Raw genomic sequence first — 19,219 nt, 5'->3', positions numbered from 1 at the left:
AACATTCTTCAGTCACCCTATGCTTATTGCCACAGACATAGCTCAGCCTTGTGCTGTTTGCACATACATGTGTGGAAAAAAAACAAACAGCGACCCAAACAATATCCTTTACACCTGCTTACTGTGACTACTGTCCCAGTTCACCCTCACCAAATGCCTTCTAAGAGACCTGCTGAGAGAAAACTTGTAGCTCCAGCTAACCAGGAAGTTTCTGGCAAGCATGCCTGTCTCAATTTTGGTTCTTCTTCTTTTTTTAAACTTTAAATTGTCAGAAACTATTACTCTTACCTCTGCAACATGCTCGCTATGATCATCTGGAAATATAAGGCATTTTTCACTCATCTTTCATTGCTGACCTGAGGGGGAAAAACCCATATGTTAAATCATGCTGAACATTAACTCCAGATGGAGTTATGTCAGCAAAATGTCACTTCAAAATAAGAGATGGTAAAAGTCTTAAGGTATTTTACTGTGACTTCTGAATATGAATTTAGGGGGGGTTGAGCTACTCAGGAAGTCTACATTGGAGACAAAAGCTGCTTCCTCATTTCCCAGCTCACCCTTAAAGGAAGATAACATTTGCAGGAGGCGTTCATTTTCTTCCTTTTTCACTCACTGTCTTAACCAAATTACTATGTATGGGAATATGTTCAATTAGTATTGCTATTGAATACAGCAAGGAAACTGCCTAAGCCCAATGAGGTGTTAGGAAGCAGCATTTCTTTATTTTGGCACAGGACACATAGGGTATTGCTCCACCTAAGTGTCCCAAAGCCAGTAGAAATCAGAGAATATATGCTTAACCTCACATACAATGATATCTTTTTTTCTAAGAACCAATTAGCATTCATATTGCTTCATGGAATTCGTGTTACATACATATCTTAGTTTACATAATAGATACATTCTATGAAGATTACATATTCCTAAATGTTCCTGAGTTAGTACAGTATCAGTATCTAACTTTGAACTTCCCTGAAAGCCATTACTCCCTATCCATCAACTGAAAAATTATACTAACATTACAACGACCTAAAAGAATGACATTTTACAACTCACAGTAAGTAGTCAAAGCTCTACACGTTTATAAATGGCCAGAAAGAGCAACCCGTATATCCTCTGTGACACATGTGTTTATTTAAGGAACTTAATCACTAACAATAATTAAAAATAATGGGCAAATTGTGTTACAGGACTTTTCAAACTGAGTTTGAGTTCAAACATAAAGTGACTCAAAGTGCGTGGTCTGTGCTGTGTTAATTGGAAAGCATGTGTCAGACACAATTGCATAACACAGCAGCACAGCTCTGAATTCACTTAATTAAATTACTCCAAATTTACACCAGTGCAGCAGATGCAATGACTCAGTCTTAATTCTGTAAACAAAAGATTTGAAATTAGTTATCTCAAGTACCCCTTTGCCATATTAACACGTTGTTAGGTACGCATTGTAAAGTAACACAAGACAAAATGGCATTTCACGGTAACTTGTTTTTTCCGGCACTCTTTAACGCTCGATGATTGCTTACAGTATTCACTGATCAGTATTTCCTTCCGAGCTTTTTTTTTGCAAACACGAGCAAGTTGCTGTGCATTTCTCCAGTGAATGAAACTTCAGCAGTATCACTACCCGGTTCCCCGAGCCACCTCTGGTCAGCAGAGGAGGTCGCGCTGTGATTCAAAAAATTCCCTTGGGAGTAAATATCTCCAAATCACAAAGGGAGGTTTGCATAGAAAGGTGTGCACCGAGAGGTGAGCATTCCAGTCTGCCATGGGCCTTTCCATGGCGCTGTTGCAGTGGTTTTAAGATAAGAAAAGAGGGAATTCCCGCCTCGGCAGAAATTAGCTCTTTTAATTGTTAAACCATTCTGCCAGGCTAGCAGCTTTTCTTGAGAGCTGTTAAGGGCTATCAAAGCCATCACCCTGTTTATTCAGACCAGGTATGTCACGCATTGTTTTGAGACAACAGAGACATTGGGCAGTACATTCTGCTTTGGAGTGGGAAATATGTCAATTTGTAACCACGATCATCACACCATCAACTCAGAACTTATCAAACACGATGAAAGCGCAGCATTGTCTAAAACCATAATCCCTGTGCTCTTAAATTAAAACTATTGTGTCTCCTACCTTTTCCTCACCTCTCCAGCAAGGCAAGATGATTAAATGACTCATGTCTGGAACGTGAGATACATTGAAACCACCAAGGTGAAGTGATCAGCTACCGCACCCTGAGTCCTCCACTGAGGCCACACCGTGGTGCAGATCGCCACACCAACATGGCATAGTTCCCTCAACGTGTGGAGAAACAGCATAAAACTACGACCTTCATTACTCGCCACTCCCTACCCTATAACCGAAATTTCAAGCTGTTGACACACAAGCTACGAGCAGGACCGTGGCTGTGTGGCAACTGTGCCGACAACGTGGCAGGAGGCCACGGGCCATGCTGAGGGCCGTCACTGCCTCACTCCGTAGGAAAATCAGCACCCCCACATCTCCGCCCTTTCTGACTGCCGGAAAGGATTTCCCCTCAGCCGGGGGAAAGACTCCAAGCAACCCACTCCGGTGCCTGGCAGCGTCGTTAGCAACCCTAGGGCCGCGGAAAGGGCCAGCCCCTTCAGCGCTGGCACCTCCCCTCAGGCCCGCCCCGCCCTGGGTCCTGCAGCGGCTGGGGTGGCCTCGGTAGCGCCTGTTTGGCGCAGCGCGGGGGCCTTCCCCGGGGCTGCCTCTGGCGCGCCTGTGCGCAGGCCTGGCTGCTTCCGGTTTGTGCTCTCAGGGACGCGGAGCGGAGCCGGCGGGATGGCGGAGGGCGGCGCGGAGCGGGCCGATGGCCGTATCGTGAAAATGGAGGTGGATTACAGCGCGACGGTGGACCAACGTCTGCCCGAGTGCGAGCGGTTGGCGCAGGTGCGGGGAAGGGGAAAGCTGGACTTGTGCGGATGGGCTGAGTCATGGCGTGGGGCGCGCTAGGCCGCGCTCGGGAAGGCGTCCCAGTGGCGGGGGGACGTACGGCCACTTATTGTCACCCGATCACAGAATCATGGAATAATAGGAGCTGCAGCAGGATCATCTAGACCAAGCCGCCTGCTAGAGCAGGCTGCACAGGACCGAGTCCAGATGCGCTTTGAATGACTCCAGAGATGGAGACTTCCTATCTGCGCAGCCTGATCCGGTATTCTACCGCCTTTAACGTAAAGAAGTTCCTCCTCATATTTAGATGTGGCTTTCTGTGTTTATCCCCGTTATCTCTCGTCCTGTCACTGGGCACAACTTCAAAAAAAGACTGGCCCCATCCTCCTGGCATCTACCCTTTATTTATAAGCATTGACAGGATTCTCCCTCAGTCTTCTTTTCTCCAGGCTAAAAAGCCGTAAGCCTTTCTTCCTAAGAGAGAGATCATCTGCTGAGAAGGTTCCCTTGGATCTTCCCGTGCCATTTTGGGGAATGGGAGAAGTAGGGCCTGTGGTGAGAGTATGGGAGGGTGGGTAGGAGAGCAGTGAGGGGAACAAGATGTTGGGGTGCAGCTTCCTGAGTAAGGGGCTAAAAAGGCCTGAGTCCGTCAGAAGTGACACGTCTTTTCTCTGCTGCCGCTTTCTGCAGGCAGAGCAGCTGTGCAGACACGTAGATCCTTGTTCATCCAAGGACTGCTGTGCCACAAAAGCTACCTGTGCCACATTAGGCAGCACTTTGCATGATGTTAGGTGTGTGCCCCAAAAGATAGGAATGGAGGGACAGAGTTATGGCAGGTTGTTAGGGTACTGGCATGTGCTGAGTAAATAAATATAAACGTACATCCAGCCGCAGGTGGCCACAGATCTGCTGGGATCATAGAGGTAATCATGCGTATGGTCTATCTTAGGGTTTCTTTTGTGGTCTTCTGTAGCGTGAAGATTCTGATGCATCTCAGACCTCAGAACAGACAGACTGGATGTTCTTTCCCAGTAGGATGCCATCTGATTCTTTTCATGCTGTAAATGCTCTGCTTAATGCACGTCTCTTTGTGATAGACACGCTGTACTATACAGCATATTGTAGAATTCTAAAGGCAAGATAAGTAAATTGCATCTTACACTATTGCAAGACTGCATTGTATAAGAGAGCGGGCACAAGTGTTTTATCCCACAGGCGAAGCTCTGTGTCCATATGGACACCCATGACCGTGTTTTTAACCTGTAAATTCTGTGGCAGTAAGAGCATGGCCTTGACAAACCATTATATATAGTTTAAGAAATGTCAGTAGGGTAGATACATTTTAGAAACAAATCTCATTCTCTCGGTTTTGTTGTTAATTTTCATAGTTTCAAGCCATGTTTTGTGGCCCCACAGTTGCCACAGGCTGCTACAAATTCTCTCACATTAACAGTATTCGTTAGGAATGACAGTTTAGGACTCAGTACATTATGTTATTCTTAACTCCTCTGAACGAAGGCAAATACAGTTCTCAAGACCCAAAACCCAGGACTATTGTAATTCCATGCTTAGACTGTAAAACGTGTTCTTTATGCTTTCTGTAATGTGCTGTAATTAAATTATGATGAATGCAGATGAAAGTAACATTAACCAAATTTGGGGCCAATATATCTAATTGCATATCTGTTCTCACTTAAAGCATTGTTTTGGCTAGGAAAGGAACCAGTCATCCCTCTAGCATGTGAGCTAACCAAACCTGTCTGAAACTTGCTGGGTTCCTTGCACTGGACAGACAACTTCTGGCACATGCTGGGCAAAAATGGAACCTTTCCATGTTAATCTATGCATAGAACCATGTACTTAAAGTTGGTGCACTCTGTTTTTTTTTAAAGTTGAAAAACTACCTTAAAAATGAGTGAACAAGCTGGTTTGTGGGTTTTTTACTGACACGAGAATTAGAGCTACTGTAAAACCAAATTGTGTTCTTCCCTCATGGTGATAATTCTTTGCCTGTCTATCACATTAGGAAGGAAGATTGCAGGAAGTAATTGAAAACCTTCTCTCCTTGGAAAAACAAACACGAACGGTAAGTGCAACTTTTGTGTTGGGTCGGCCTACACACGCCCTTGTTCCACTGCACTGGAGTAGTGAAAGGAATGGGAGTGGCAATCCTTCCCTTATGTTCTTTTCTTTAAGAAGTGAGGCTCTATGTAATCATTCTTTTGAAACCCCTTGGTATAATAGAACTGCAAGTACTAGAGGTTTGCAGGTGGTTTACCCCATCACTAATCTGCTTTTTGTTTGTTACAGGCATCCGACATGGTCTCCACATCCCGTATCTTAGTTGCTATAGTGAAAATGTGTTATGAAGCTAAAGACTGGGATGCTCTCAATGAAAATATTATTCTTCTATCGAAGAGGAGAAGTCAGTTAAAACAGGTGAATTTAATCCTTTGAAATAAAAGATAAAATTATATTTGGAGCTGTATTACATATCTGATTTCCACTTGTGTGTAGTGGCTTTCCTGGCTTTGATTATATTTGAATTAGCTCCCGTTGAGGTTTTTTTTGGTAGACATGTGAAAGCCAGTGGTGAAATTGATGTCTTAAATTTGTCTTCGCTTTATGCCTGAGCTCACCGTGGCCCAGCTTGCCATTCTTGGCAGCACAGCTGTGACTTTCCTGCTTTCATGCACACCAGAACTTTTAGATGGTAGCTCATCTCTAAACCCTTTTACAGTTTGTATTGTACACATTGTCTTATTTTTTCACATTCACAGGAGGTGTACATTAAACACTTTATCTGAGCAGATCAGGTGTGTGCTTGACATGCTTGTTTTGACACTGTCATCCGCTGGAACTCAGTCCTTTCTGAGAAATTTGCTGAAAGCCCTTGATTTAAGGTGAAAGTTTGTTGTACTGTGTGGTTGATTTGACTTAGAAGTCAGCAACAGGTAATTTTAATGGCATCGTTGCTTTAGGAAGGAAAAGTTACCAGCTTTTGAATATGCAGAAACATGAGTTTGTACAGGAGTTCAGTTGTCTAGCTTGCACAAACTGTGACTGAATATGTCAGCTGGATTTTATTCTTGAGGAAGTTTCTAGAGGTTTTATTCTTTCTGGCTTTTTGTTTGTTTTCCAGAAGCAGAAATTTAAGTCATAATTTTAACAGCTTTGTTAGTAGTGTTGGCAGAAGAACACAGGCCAGTACCTGTGCTTGCCACTGAAGGCTGTTAACTTATTAATGCCTGTTAGGGAATGGAAAAGCATCAGTCTGAAATAATTAATCCCCTTCCTTCCATTCCTGAAAAAAAAAAAATCTACAGATGTCCTAAAGAGAAGGGGCAGTGCACACACTTCAGAGGAGGGGCACCTTCCCTTTACCCACACAGATCTTAGGGCAAACAGCTGAGTTCTGTCAGCCTGTGTGAGCTGTGTGGATCTGGCAGAAAAAGAATATTGCTTTTCAAGAGAGAAACAACGGATATGAGTTATTTTAAATATCATTGGAAAAACTGAGATGAAAGAAATGACAGAACAGCATCAAACTGGACTTCCAGCATAAGCCATCAGCATCACTATGCACTTTTTTATGAACAGAGTGATGAGATGCATCTTGTGTGCTTTCGTTGAGATTTATCTCTTTAGTGCGATAGGAAGCTGCTTAGGATTTATCTCTTCATGTTACATCCTGACTGCATTTGAGGAATCTAAACCCACTGTATGTTTTCCTTTTCTGTCCCTGTACTAGGCAGTTGCTAAAATGGTCCAGCAGTGCTGCACTTATGTTGAAGAGATCACAGACTTGCCAGTCAAACTGCGCTTAATTGACACGTTGCGTATGGTTACGGAAGGAAAAGTAAGATTTTGTTTTAAGACTGAGTGTCTAAAAGGTAGAATAAAAATGTTCACCTTTTTTAAAAGCATAGCTTCTTAACATTATTGCTTAACCATGTTCAAATAAGAGAAGTAATTTTTAAATGAACCTGAGAAGCCAAGTGGTGCATTTCTTTCCACAAGACTGCAAATCTTTTCCAGACTTCATATTTAAATAACTAACTGAAACAGTGGTCATATTTCCATGATACAGCTATTCGGATGTATTAATAGAATTAATAATTATATAATTAATAATTCATATTATTCAGAGTTGTAAAATGCCATTTATTTTTAACTCCGTAGAAGGCTATGTATTTGATTCTGTTAGAGAAATGAGCAGGTTTAATTTACTATCTCCTGCATTTAGTAAGGTGTTATGAACAGTTATGGTCACCAAAAGGTGATATCAAACATAGTTAATAATTTACATAATATTCCTTTTGCTTTAAGAAACAATTCTGGCTTAGGGCAGACTTGGTGTTACAGCTCAGCTTTTGTCTGTTCAGAGTTAGTCTAAGTTGGTATTAATCAGGTCTTGTTGATCTAAGGCTGGTCAGGAGTGAAATAATGCAAACTGTAGCACTTGGTACACATTAACCATTAGAGTTTTAACTTCATCTGTTTTAATACATTTTAGCAGACAAAATGCATAATACTTTTGTGTTTGCTTAAAGAATGGTAGATTAATTTAGACATTATAATTTACATTAATTTGGTCCAAATACTTCCAGTTGTCAGCTATCCATCATATTTTATCTGTGTATACTGTGGATAGCGTCAGTACAGTGTATGGATACACAAGGAATTAATTGGTTACATGAAAACATCAAGTACATGCCTCAGTGGGGTTGTGCTCTTAGAATTTGGACTCTACATTGGAAGATTCCAGCGTTTAAGCTATGAATTCTGATTTCAGATATATGTGGAAATCGAACGTGCTCGCCTGACGAAGACACTTGCAACAATAAAAGAACAGAATGGTGAAGTGAAAGAGGCTGCTTCTATCCTGCAAGAGCTGCAGGTAACACACCTTGTCACTTAAAATTGGCAACAGAAATGAATTCTGACTGCTCTTGTTTATAAACTTCATCGGGTACGTCTGCAGAAACGCCTGGAATGAGATAAAATGTTATTAGTGAAAGCGTAATTCAGTTTCAAGTGCTTTTGTTAGTCATGCTTAGGTTACAAAGAGTATTTCCCATTTGGAAAACATTTCAGTTCTTTAGGTAGTGCATTCAGTTTAGCATTAGTGGATTCTTCTGGTGTAAATGAGTGGTATAATTTAAAATTTAATAACCTTTTCTCCATTTCCACTTGTTCTGGAATAGCTGGATTTTTTTATTATTATTTTTCTTTTGCTCATTTTTCTCATTCTTCTTCCACAGTTAAGACTTGGCTTGATTTGGCTTTTGACAGTGTTTGTTACATTTTGATTTTAGGTGGAAACCTATGGCTCAATGGAAAAGAAGGAACGGGTAGAATTTATCCTGGAGCAGATGAGACTTTGTCTAGCTGTAAAAGACTACATTCGGACTCAAATTATCAGCAAAAAAATTAATACAAAATTTTTTCAAGAAGAAAACACAGAAGTAAGTCATTGGAGGATTTATCCACCTCCCCCAATCCCAATTTTAATCACACACACACCTCTCTTCAGGACTAACTGCATTTGAATCCCGTTTCCTGAATCCAGTTGGATTTCATTTATGTGATGCATGGAGCTTTGTTAATTTTACTGCTTGATACTGTTTCAGAAACTAAAGTTGAAATACTACAACTTAATGATCCAGCTGGATCAACATGAAGGCTCCTACCTCTCCATCTGTAAGCACTACAGAGCCATTTATGATACTCCATGTATCCAGGCTGAAAGTGAAAAGTGGCAGCAGGTAAAAACCCCAACCATTACATACAAAATGCCTGTATTTTCATGTGGCAAATACCCATTTCATTGCCAGATCAGCCTGCAGCAGATTAAATAGCTCATCAGTCTGTTGCTCTTAGGCTTTTAATGGCTACATTAACAGATTGGTTAGTTGAAAACAGTAATATAATAAAGTTGATTTCAAATGAATATTTATAACTAACATCTTTGCTAGATTGTCTTTGAAATCTTGGAAAGTGTCTTGTCTGTTTTATACAAGTGCAGAAATTAGAAGCAGCTGCGCAAGTATGGGCTGAAGGATACTGTTGTGTGTGCAGTGCAGATGTTACATACTTGAAAAGACTTGGTTTTATCCCATGTACTTAAAATATTTAACACTAGAATTGTAGTTAACCTGAATCAATTTAGACATATTGCTGTGAATGAGGGTTCATTTCTGCAAGGTGACATCAATTTCACTGTAACTTCTTAATACACTGGTCTGAAGCCTTTTCTGTGTTAACCTCTTAAGCTCTGTGAAGAGTGTTTTCAGTTCCTCTCTTTAATTGTGGGAAAAAAACTACCCTTTCCTCTTAAACAGGCACTGAAGAGCGTTGTTCTTTACGTTATTCTTTCACCATATGACAATGAACAATCTGATTTGGTGCACAGAATTAGTAGTGACAAAAAGCTAGAAGAAATCCCCAAGTATAAGTAAGTACTCTTGGTTAATAAAGAATTTTTAGGTTAAAAAAGAAGTCTCTCTCTCAAACTAACTCTGCAAGTGTAATTTGTTTAGGCTGAGTCTGCTGTAAGCACCTCAGAGTTTAATGCTGTATGAAAAATACTGCAAGATTTTTAATGATTGTGTAAGTTCTGCATTAAAATAAATGTCTCTTTATAAGAGAAAGGTCTTTATTGGAAAATCAAGATTAGCTCTGTATTGAGGTGCCCCCTGATAGCATGAAGTATTAAAGTGTATTCATAAAAAACACTGAATATTAATGGTAATAAACCATGTAACATTATTTCCTTGATCTATTTAAGTATGAAATGAGCCCTATTAATACAGGATTGTAAATCAACTTTACTAACCCATTTAGAGACCTCCTAAAACTATTCACCACCATGGAACTGATGCGATGGACTGCCCTGGTTGAAGAATATGGGAAAGAATTGAGAGAAGGATCCCTTGACAGTCCTGCCACAGATGTCTTTGGCTGTACAGAGGAAGGTGAAAAGAGATGGAAAGATTTAAAGAACAGAGTGGTGGAACATGTAAGCGTGTCTGACTTTAAGCATTGGCTATATATTTAGTGTCTCAGCTGAAAATGCTTGTACCTTGCTATATTTCAGTTGCAAAGAGAAACAAATCTGTAGTAAAGCAGCAGGGAAGTTGCCTTTCCCTCATGTTGTGTTTTCAGCACTTCATTTGTATCTTTCTGTTAGCTAGGTATTTGGCACAGCTGCCATCAAAAAAAGAGAGCGTGCTGCACTTAGATTGTGAGATGTAACCTTCCCATTTTAGTAGAGCAGAAACTTGGAAGTTGTGCTTTATATTCAATTTGCAATTACTTGATTTCATTACTTAGTAATTTGTCATGTAGAGACTTTTATACCTCTTACAAGCAAAAGAACTGCTCACAACTCCCTCATGTACCTCATGCTGGACTGCTCTAGAGCACAACAGCTCACAATTTGCTTTTACCATTGACTTTTATATTTTTGCAGCCTGCTTCAAGTATTTTTTGCACATAACTCTACTCTGAACATTTTTATTCCAGAATATTAGAATAATGGCTAAATATTATACCAGAATTACAATGAAGAGAATGGCACAGCTCTTGGATCTGTCCGTTGATGTAAGTGTGGCTTTGCTTTTCCTCCTTTCATAAAGGGTGTGTACATATGCATGTGTTTGTGGCAAAAATAAAAGCATTTAGCAGAGCAATGTTCCTTTTATTTTGAATTTGAGGTCTCTTTTTAGCTTAAAGAGCTCTGTAAGTGATGCCATAGACCATCATTGCATTGTTTTACAGACAATGCAGAAAGTCTTAGCACTGTAGAACACACTGCGTGGTACAAAATGCTCAGGGTTTACAGTTGTGTGTTCATGAATGTTCAAGGATTATTCATTATCTGTTGTTGTATCTCTATATATCTGTCATATTATCCTTGCAGCTTGGCTGGCTTCATCCTTAGTCTAATTACTAATGCTTTTCAGCTCTTACAGGAGGAACAGACTGTGCTGTAGCGGTGCATTAAATGAGCTTTTGGTCATTGGTTTCATTTTATGAGTAGTAGTGTAAAAAACTTTTGGGGCTAATAGTATTAATTCAAATATCTGTTGGCTTTACTAGAAAACTTTGAACCTAGGCAGGACTCAATGTAATGATGCATGTGCCCATAAGGCAAAAGCCACTTAAAAATTTGTTTATATTCAAGGTCTCATTTAAATGCTGGAGCTTCTTGTCTTGTGTTTAGATGTTAAAAAGTTCTTGTCAATGGGATTAAAACTGACTGAGGGTAGAGGGTTTTTCACCCTCAAATGTCCCTGCTTACAGGGGGTTGTACTTGGGGAACATGGGGTGGAGCAGTCTTCCTGCCATCCCGTTGCATGTTTTCAGGAGCTTTCCAAAGAGATTTACACATCATGGCATAGTATTTCCGGTGCCAATGAAAACCTTTATCCTTTCAGTTAAATCTGCTCTTTTACACAAACTCAGAATAAGCCTTCTTTGATAGTGATCAGCAATTCACATGGATTTTCCTATGCCATGCTTGTCAGACAGCTCATTCTAATACCTGTGTAGCTAAGTATTTCCAAGTGTAGAAGTCTTTTGGTGTAGTATATTAGCCATTTAATTTCATGAAAGATAATCAGATATAGGTAAAATAATTAAAAAAGAGTTTACAATAGTACCTTGCAGTATTAATGTGTATAGTATTACTGTCTGGGTTTTTTTTACTATAGCTTAGTTCTGCAAAATATAAAGAATATCTTGTTCCCTGTGCTTTGATGATGTTTGGGAAGGATTGTGATGTTTTGTAGCTAAAAATGCTCTTTTCTTGACTTAGTGCTCTTTGTCTTTACAGGAATCAGAGGAGTTTCTGTCCAACCTAGTAGTTAATAAGACCATTTTTGCTAAAGTAGACAGGCTGGCGGGAATTATCAATTTTCAGAGGCCTAAGGACCCAAACAATATACTCAATGACTGGTCTCACAAGCTCAACTCACTAATGGCCCTAGTTAACAAAACCACACATCTCATTGCCAAAGAGGAGATGATACATAACCTGCAGTAAGGTGCCTCAATAATCTCGGTGCTTTTAAAGAAGGCGTTAAATCTTCATAATAGAGACTATTATTCCAGTGTGTCTATGGTCTGTTTTCTCCCTGTCAAGCCTTTCTGGTCTAAAATTTAGAACATAATTCTGAAACTCCTGTTGACAATTAAGTTCCCTTGATTATTCATTCAGTTGTTAAATGTTTTTTGCTATAATTGGTGAAAGAACATAATAAAACCATCTTGCCTGTATAATTGCAGTCTTGTCATTTCTTCTTTTCTGTGTATACTTTTATCTAACACATGATTCTGTGGTGGCCTGGGTTAACACGGCTTGCTCTCACAAGCTCCACTCTCTCCCCACACAGATGGGAGGGAAAGTAACACAAAAAAACCCTCTGGGTTGAGATAAAGAGTTTTACTGGAAATTATCCAATGCACAATGACCTGAACCTGTCTGCAGAAAAATGCAGCAAAATGCAGAAGCAGCAGCAGAAGCCAGCAACCTCCCCACAACCTGTAGCCCCCCCCCCCCCGTGGAAAAGCCCAGCACCCCCAAACTGGAAACCAGAAGCAGCAGCTGGAACAGGAAGCCTCTCATGTTCCAATCTGAACTTCAAGCCCCATCATACTTTGCTCCAGCCAGCACTTTTATTTGGAATCTGGGATCATGGCAGCATGAGATTGAGTATCAGCAGCAGATTCAATTCAGCCCGTGGCACCATGTATACCTTTATCTGTCTAACACATAATTCTGTGGTTATTTCATGACAGGACCGTTTTTGATGCTGTGCTTGAGAGAGGATAACCTAAATAATAAAATCTAAGGGATTTACAGTAGGATGTATTTAGGTAACTTCCAAGAATATTGTAATGTTACATCCAGATACAGGTTGAATAAAATTCTGGATGTTCGTGCTTCAGAATAACGTTGTGATTTGAGGCTGTAGATAGACTTAATTCTGAGAAATCTGCCTGAATCTCTGCTTGGTGTAAATCACTAATTCTCACAGTTTGTTACAGTCTGTAATGGCTAACGTAGCAGTTGTGCAGTTACCTAAGTACTTCCAAGTTACTGCTTCCCATAATCAAATGTGTTACATTCAGAGAACATAATGTCAAAACCAACGATTATTTGTTTCAACCTACTTGCAATGGAGGGAAGCTGTAGGCTTTTTCTCATGTCCCTGTTGTTAAGGAAGTAAATTAGTCACACAAATAGTGCAGTAGGAATTAAGACAACTTTTAGTGAATTTACTCTGGTTTGTAAATTTTTAATGCTAGTGGTAAGTAACTTCATAATTAAGTAAAGACTATAAATGATACATTGAAGTGTCTAGAAACCCTATCTCTTTAAAAGCACACTGAACTTCATTCAAAGTAACACTTAGGACGGGTAATTATCATATGAATACACAGCAAGTGAGGAAACTTCAGAGCGATTTTGAGTGAGGGCAGTCTGTGAAGGGACAGGAGAAGATGGAAGCTTTGAAGCAGTGATTTACATTTGAATTGTAGGCTTTAGACATAGCTTTAGGGAAACTTAGGAATGTGATTTTGGAGGCAAGTAATTTTATCAAGCCAAACTCACCTAGCTCACTGCATGTAAACAACAGAAAAACATGAAGTGTAAGGGAGAAAGAGAAGCAGACTGTTTAGAATGTGAAAAGTGCTTATCATCTAACTTCCTGAACTCTATTGTAATCCCAACTGTAGGAGTTGTGTAAAATCTTGTCACAGCTGCGTCTGAGAAGGGGATGTACTGGTGTTTGTGAGGGTAGCCTTTAGGAGCATCAGCAAAACTGGCTGCTACTAGGATAATGCGCTTCAGTTTTGACCATGTCAGTTGACAACAATTTTCTGGAAACTAAGGCAAGAGGTGTCAGAAAGGAGAACAATGGGTCACGAAGGGAAGTGAGAACTTGCTCCCCCTGTTCTTATCATAAACGATTTTATTCCATTTGCAAATCTGGTCTGGAATCTTCAACCCCAAGCATTTAAGCTTACATGGCCCTGTGACACTTCTACCACTTGAGAGACAATGACAGCTATATCCCAGTTTTCTGCCTTTTTCTGTACTTGGAACATGAGTTCCAACGCTGTCAGCATTGGAAAGAACATGGAAGCACTCTTTCAGCAATCCAGGTATCTCCATAAAACTCAATTTAGTATTATGAAGGCTCACTCTTATGGTCTACATTTATACCAAAGATCCACAACAATCAAGCTTTTTGCCTTTAGGTATGAAATAGATTTTTGTTCTCACCGAGTTCACTTGCACTGCCCTCTTGGTGTTACAGCATACTGCCCAAGGCAAACTCCCACCCTAACTCTGTCCTCAGAGTGAGATACACTTCTGTCCCTAGTACATGGTGCCAAGAATCCCTCTGGGTTTGCCTCCTCACACAGCACAGAGTTAAAAGAGGAGTTTTTAAACAAAATTGTACAATTATTAGGCTGTGCAGTAATCCCAAGTGAATGGAAAAGAATCTATTCATTATATAGCCTTGAGATTTTGCTTGTTTTGCTGGCACACCACTATTACTGAAAATGAAAGGAGTGTATTTGGAGTCTCTCTGGAGGAGATTGCCACATTCAGGTTGCTAGGAACAAGGATAAGCTGTAAACTTCGGGTACTAGTTCATCTCAAGAATGAAGATACATGTGAGATATAATTCCTCCATGAGCAATTTAAAGGTCCACAACACAAATGCATGCTGACTTCTTAAAAAAAAATAAAAAAGCCCTGAGAATGAGGATCTTTGATCTTGACAATGTGGGATCAAACTATCATTCCTCTGACCTTTGTCGTTCCTATCTCCTCAATGTACCCTCAACATCCCATTATTGCTGTTTGCCTCTCAGAGCTCTCCTTTTGTGGATCAAAGGAATCAGGAATAAGAATTGGTTTGAATATTACTTGCTATGAAATTGTATGTGTGAGAGAGTCCATGCTGAAGAAATGGGTAATTAGGAAGTAAGATTAAAGTTGAGATCATCTGCTTGTTAGAGGACTGGAGGAATTCCAGGGAAATTTTCATGCTGGAAAATCAAAACTTGCTACTCTTCAGCCTAATAATCATTCATTAATGGCTGCCTAGAAACACTTTGCTTTATTGTTTAGTAAGACTCAGACTACTGTTGCTATCTAACCTCAGGTCTACCACTGACTTGTTTGTGGCAGAGGGTAAACCACTAAACTTCTGTTAGTTTCCCATGACTGCTGCTACCAAGGGAGTTAAAAAATTTGTAAGGGCCCAGTGTGCTAAGACAATAAAAACACTGCTGCTATTACTGCAGTCAGTCTGGAGCATCTATTGAGAAAGGCTTCCTGGTGTTCTGTTTCACAGAGGTGAAAAATATTCAAGATGCCTACTGGGATGCCAGGCTGCAGGGTCAGGGAGGCAGCCTGGTGCTGAATATACTCTATTATGTACTTATTACTTTTCCATGTTAATTGTAATGGGTTTTCTTGTATTCTGAAGTTACACATCATGAGTGGGACTGGTTGAAAATCAGGTTTTCTGTATTGGAATTCAAGAAATGCCAGTTCCCAGAAAGAGGAGTGCACTTTACCATAGAATGGGAACTGATTTTCTCAGTTTCCTGTGAAAGCAAAACTCCGAGGAAAAAAAAGCAGCAGTGTAAGATTGAAACCATTCAAACAGTTTTGTTTTGAAAATGTAGAAAGTTATAGCTGTGATTCCAAGTGTGCAGCCAGGAGAGCCAGGACTCAAGGCTTTTTGGCTACCAGCTCTGCATTACGCCTGAAGCAAGTGAGAGTTTGAGCTCCCAACTCTTCCAGAATCTGTGCCACACCTTTCAGAGCTCTGCTCAGATTCGAGCTCCACGGTAGGAAGCCTAGCAGCCCCAAGTGGCCCCAAGTTTTCAAACTCCTGATTTTTGGCAAGGAGCCCAAGATTCTCCAAGGACCTGGGCATGGCTCCTAGCTTCAGAGAATAGAGAGAAGCCCTGTGAACAGTCATCCTCTACCAAATCCTGATTTAAGGAGAGAAAAACTGGATATGTTGGTACATTCTGTGCAGTTATGGTCCTTGGGAGGTTGGTTTTTCTAAACTTCCAGAAACTGCAGTTTTCAGATTTGAAAAGGTTTTGAAATCTTAAAAAAATGTGAAAGTGGAATTGAATTTGGTATTGCTGCACTCATTGGGAGATTTGTTGTTGCTGTTAATTTTACCATTACAACAAGCTTCTAGAAATATCACTGTTAGGCTTTTGAGGATCTGAGACCTGTCAAGTCTCATGATGCTGAGCCGAGATTCCTTGGTTTTGTTCCTATCTCATGCCTTCCCATTGTGCCCTTGGCATTCACACATTTGAAACACATACTGTTGCATTTTCTTCTGCTCCTAGACACCATGCGACCTCCTGCTCCCGGTCTTCTTGGGCAGAAGAGTGTTTTGCAACCAGTCCAAAACCCACATTCTTCAGCAGAAGCCTAGTAATGTGAGCTCTCCTCTTGTCATGGAGTCCCATTAGCCAGTACAGCACATGGGGATTCCAGGAATTCAGGAAGTCTGGATAGTTCTGGAAATGCAAGGCAGTAGTCAGCACACAACACAACTGTTTCTGTGCCTAGCTCAATGGCAAGTGAAGACCTGGCTTTTCAACTTGGCCTGTAGAGTTGTGACTGATTTGATCGATTGCAGAGCTCAGAAGCTAAAATTGCTGCTTCCACCAGGTTAATGCACATCAAGGAGAGAGAAAGAGGCATCTTGTAGAGTCCCTCCCACAGTGCCAACTAGTATTATAAGCTTATTTTCTTAAATTATGCTTTAATATTGTATTTAAACATCTCAATAAAAGCCACAAGAAATCTGTTTTTTCCCCCATGCAGTGCATAACCAGTTGCTAGGGGCATGCTCTGACTTCTGAACTGCAACCACAGAAGTAGCTCTTAAATCAAAGTTTAGTTCTATGAAGGCCCTTTGGATATGGAATCTTGTTTTAGGCCAGTTTCTGTATGATTTGCACTTTGAGCAGAATTTCCAAGGTTAATGAGTGCTTGGAGCCCAAATTTGGTTTTGGACCAACAGTCCTCAACTTTCTATCGGTAAAAAAGACTATGAAAGAGCACCAGATAGAAATACTGCAGTCATTTAAATCTTGCAGGCTCGGTGGCAGTTCTTGAACAAATGCCTGCAGCCAACTCCACCTCAGAGCTGCCATGCTGTAAGTGGCAATACAATTAACCAGGCTGCAAGACAGAGTAAAACCTACTTCATATGTGGGGGGGGGGGTGGGGCAGGAGGTTTAGTTCAAGGAAGATCATAAAAAGCAGTGGGTATAAGGGCACAGCCTCCAGATCATGTTTTTTACACATGCCACCTCTTCTGAGAGGGGGGATTCCCCACTGCCATCGTGCTCCCCCACCTCCTTTCTGGACTGTTTCTGAAGTGCAGAGTTGCCACCTTTTTACAACAGTCTTTGCCTTTCAGTACTTTCAGTCTAGTAACTTGAAAACAACAAATAAATAGCAACAAAGATGGCTAATCCTTCTGCATGTAACTCAGCTAGCCACACCATTTTTTAACTAGCACAGTATAAACACCATCAGAACAAACGGACTCAAAAGTTAATGACAGCAAATTTGTCTCACTCCAGACTTAACTCCAAAGGATAGATGCGTATTTTTTAGATATGCACACATGCATAAAATTCATTCTGTTTTCCACTGCTTTTTAAAATTTATTTTAAAGAAAAACTTGCATTTTCTAACAGAAAAACTGAGCAGGAACACAAAAGCCCACTAGGAAGAAAACACAACCGACCTCCAAAACAAAAGGACTACTTCCACTTAATAATAAAGTTAGTTAGATCCTGTACTATCTTAGTTAGATCCTATGCTTATCTCCTTTGTCCAATTCACCAGAACTACCCAGTTCCTTAAAGTGCTCATGGAAGAGTCAGAGCACACTCTTTAGGCTCACTGGGGATGGTGTCCGAAACGGGGAGGTGGGGACCCACAGCAATGTCCTAGAGCAGGCTTCATGAAAGTGCTTTTGTCCTCCCGAAATGGCGTCTCCTGGGATGAGGCTGGTACCAACCACACTCCCCTCTGGCAGGGCACTAAAACAGTTAACTACACTCCCAAGTGTATTTATAAAGCTGAATTAAAAAGTGGACTGGTTTAAGTCTAGGGCTGCAAATGTAAAGACTTTATTTAATTTTATTTCCTTCTGCATTTACATTTTTGCAAGGAGCTCGTCTCTCTTTAGAAATGCAATACTGATGAATATTGAAAATATTCTTGGACACAAGTACCTTCTTGCAGTGGCAATGCATCAGAAGCTTGGCTGGTGGTTATTCTTCAAAGAGTTATGAGGCATGAAACATAAATTTAAATACTAATGTATTTAGGAAAATCCAATACTAAAATGATCTGGATCTTATTTTAATTATTTTTTTTTTAAATGGAATCTTGTTTGGTTGATAAGATCCTGAAGTAAGCTGCTTTCTCCCCAACTTCTCATTCACTTTGCCCTGAAGCAAGACGGCTTATGCAGAGCAAAAGGGACCCATCCATGGCCGCCTTGACAAAACCAGTTCACAAAACAGGGCAGTAGGAATCCATTGCCAAACATTCTGAAAACACAGAGAACAGGTAGAATCACTCCGTGAAAATAAAACTGTCATGTAAAGCAGTTTCTGGGCTTCATGTGCCGCCAGACATGCGTTACCACAGTCTAGCAGAAGCGTTCTAAAGGCGATGGAGGAGGTAGCCCATGGCCTGGCGGCAGCCTTCCCACGCGCCCTGCGCCGGCCCAGTTTCTTTGTGAGCAGTTAACTTTAGAAAACAACCCAGCAAAACAAACCCACAATAGTAAAATAACCACGAGAAAGCGCCAACGTTTTCAGCAACAGTAGACTTGTCTCGCAGCTTACCGGGCGCAACCTTCCCTACGCGTGTGCGCATCTCCTGCCCCGCGTTAAGGAGGCCGCGGTCAGCGCTCCGGCCGGCCCCGCCACCGCCCCACAACCTCGGCAGTCGTTGTACGCGCGTAGAGACGGTGACACGAGTCCCAGGAGAGGGGAGGGGGCGAAAAAAAAAAGAAAGAAAGAAAAAAAGAAAAGAAAGAAAGAAAACAACCCTCGAGGATGCCGGTTCCCAGCTCAAGCAGCGCAGCAAAAGCCCCCTCACGCGGAGATGTGGGCTTGAAGCCTGTGGCCGCCCTCCGCCAGCTGTCCCCACACTGGGCCGCGGGCTTGGGTCACGGTCTCAGTTGCGATCCCGGTCCCAATCCCACTGCCCGTC

At 41.0% G+C, this 19,219-nt stretch overlaps 1 protein-coding gene across 2 annotated transcripts; it reads left to right on the top strand.

Annotated features, from left to right (window-relative positions):
- Nucleotides 1–2,802: 2,802 nt before the first annotated feature.
- Nucleotides 2,803–12,115, top strand: PSMD12 (proteasome 26S subunit, non-ATPase 12). 2 transcript variants are annotated; one of them, XM_054393683.1, is made up of 11 exons: nt 2,803–2,910; nt 4,940–4,999; nt 5,224–5,352; nt 6,665–6,772; nt 7,709–7,813; nt 8,232–8,381; nt 8,547–8,681; nt 9,258–9,370; nt 9,760–9,934; nt 10,441–10,518; nt 11,753–12,115. In XM_054393683.1, exons 1-11 carry the CDS (start codon nt 2,803–2,805, stop codon nt 11,960–11,962), a joined length of 1,371 nt encoding a protein of 456 aa, XP_054249658.1. In that variant the 3' UTR covers nt 11,963–12,115. The 2 variants fall into 2 exon arrangements, with proteins under 2 accessions (XP_054249658.1, XP_054249660.1); XM_054393685.1 differs by lacking the exon at nt 4,940–4,999.
- Nucleotides 12,116–19,219: the final 7,104 nt, after the last annotated feature.

This window comes from Indicator indicator, chromosome 29 (assembly GCF_027791375.1).
Source record: "Indicator indicator isolate 239-I01 chromosome 29, UM_Iind_1.1, whole genome shotgun sequence".
Taxonomy (NCBI): Eukaryota; Metazoa; Chordata; class Aves; order Piciformes; family Indicatoridae; genus Indicator; species Indicator indicator.
This window is presented reverse-complemented; position numbering and strand designations above follow the sequence as displayed.

What these genes read in the sequence shown, in the direction of transcription:
- PSMD12 (XM_054393683.1), top strand. Translation starts at nt 2,803, where the DNA reads ATGGCGGAGGGCGGCGCGGAGCGGGCCGATGGCCGTATCGTGAAAATG. An exon ending in GGAGAAGTCAGTTAAAACAG is followed by an intron (nt 5,353 to 6,664) that starts GTGAATTTAATC and finishes TCCCTGTACTAG; the next exon opens with GCAGTTGCTAAAATGGTCCA. An exon ending in CTATCCTGCAAGAGCTGCAG is followed by an intron (nt 7,814 to 8,231) that starts GTAACACACCTT and finishes TTTTGATTTTAG; the next exon opens with GTGGAAACCTATGGCTCAAT.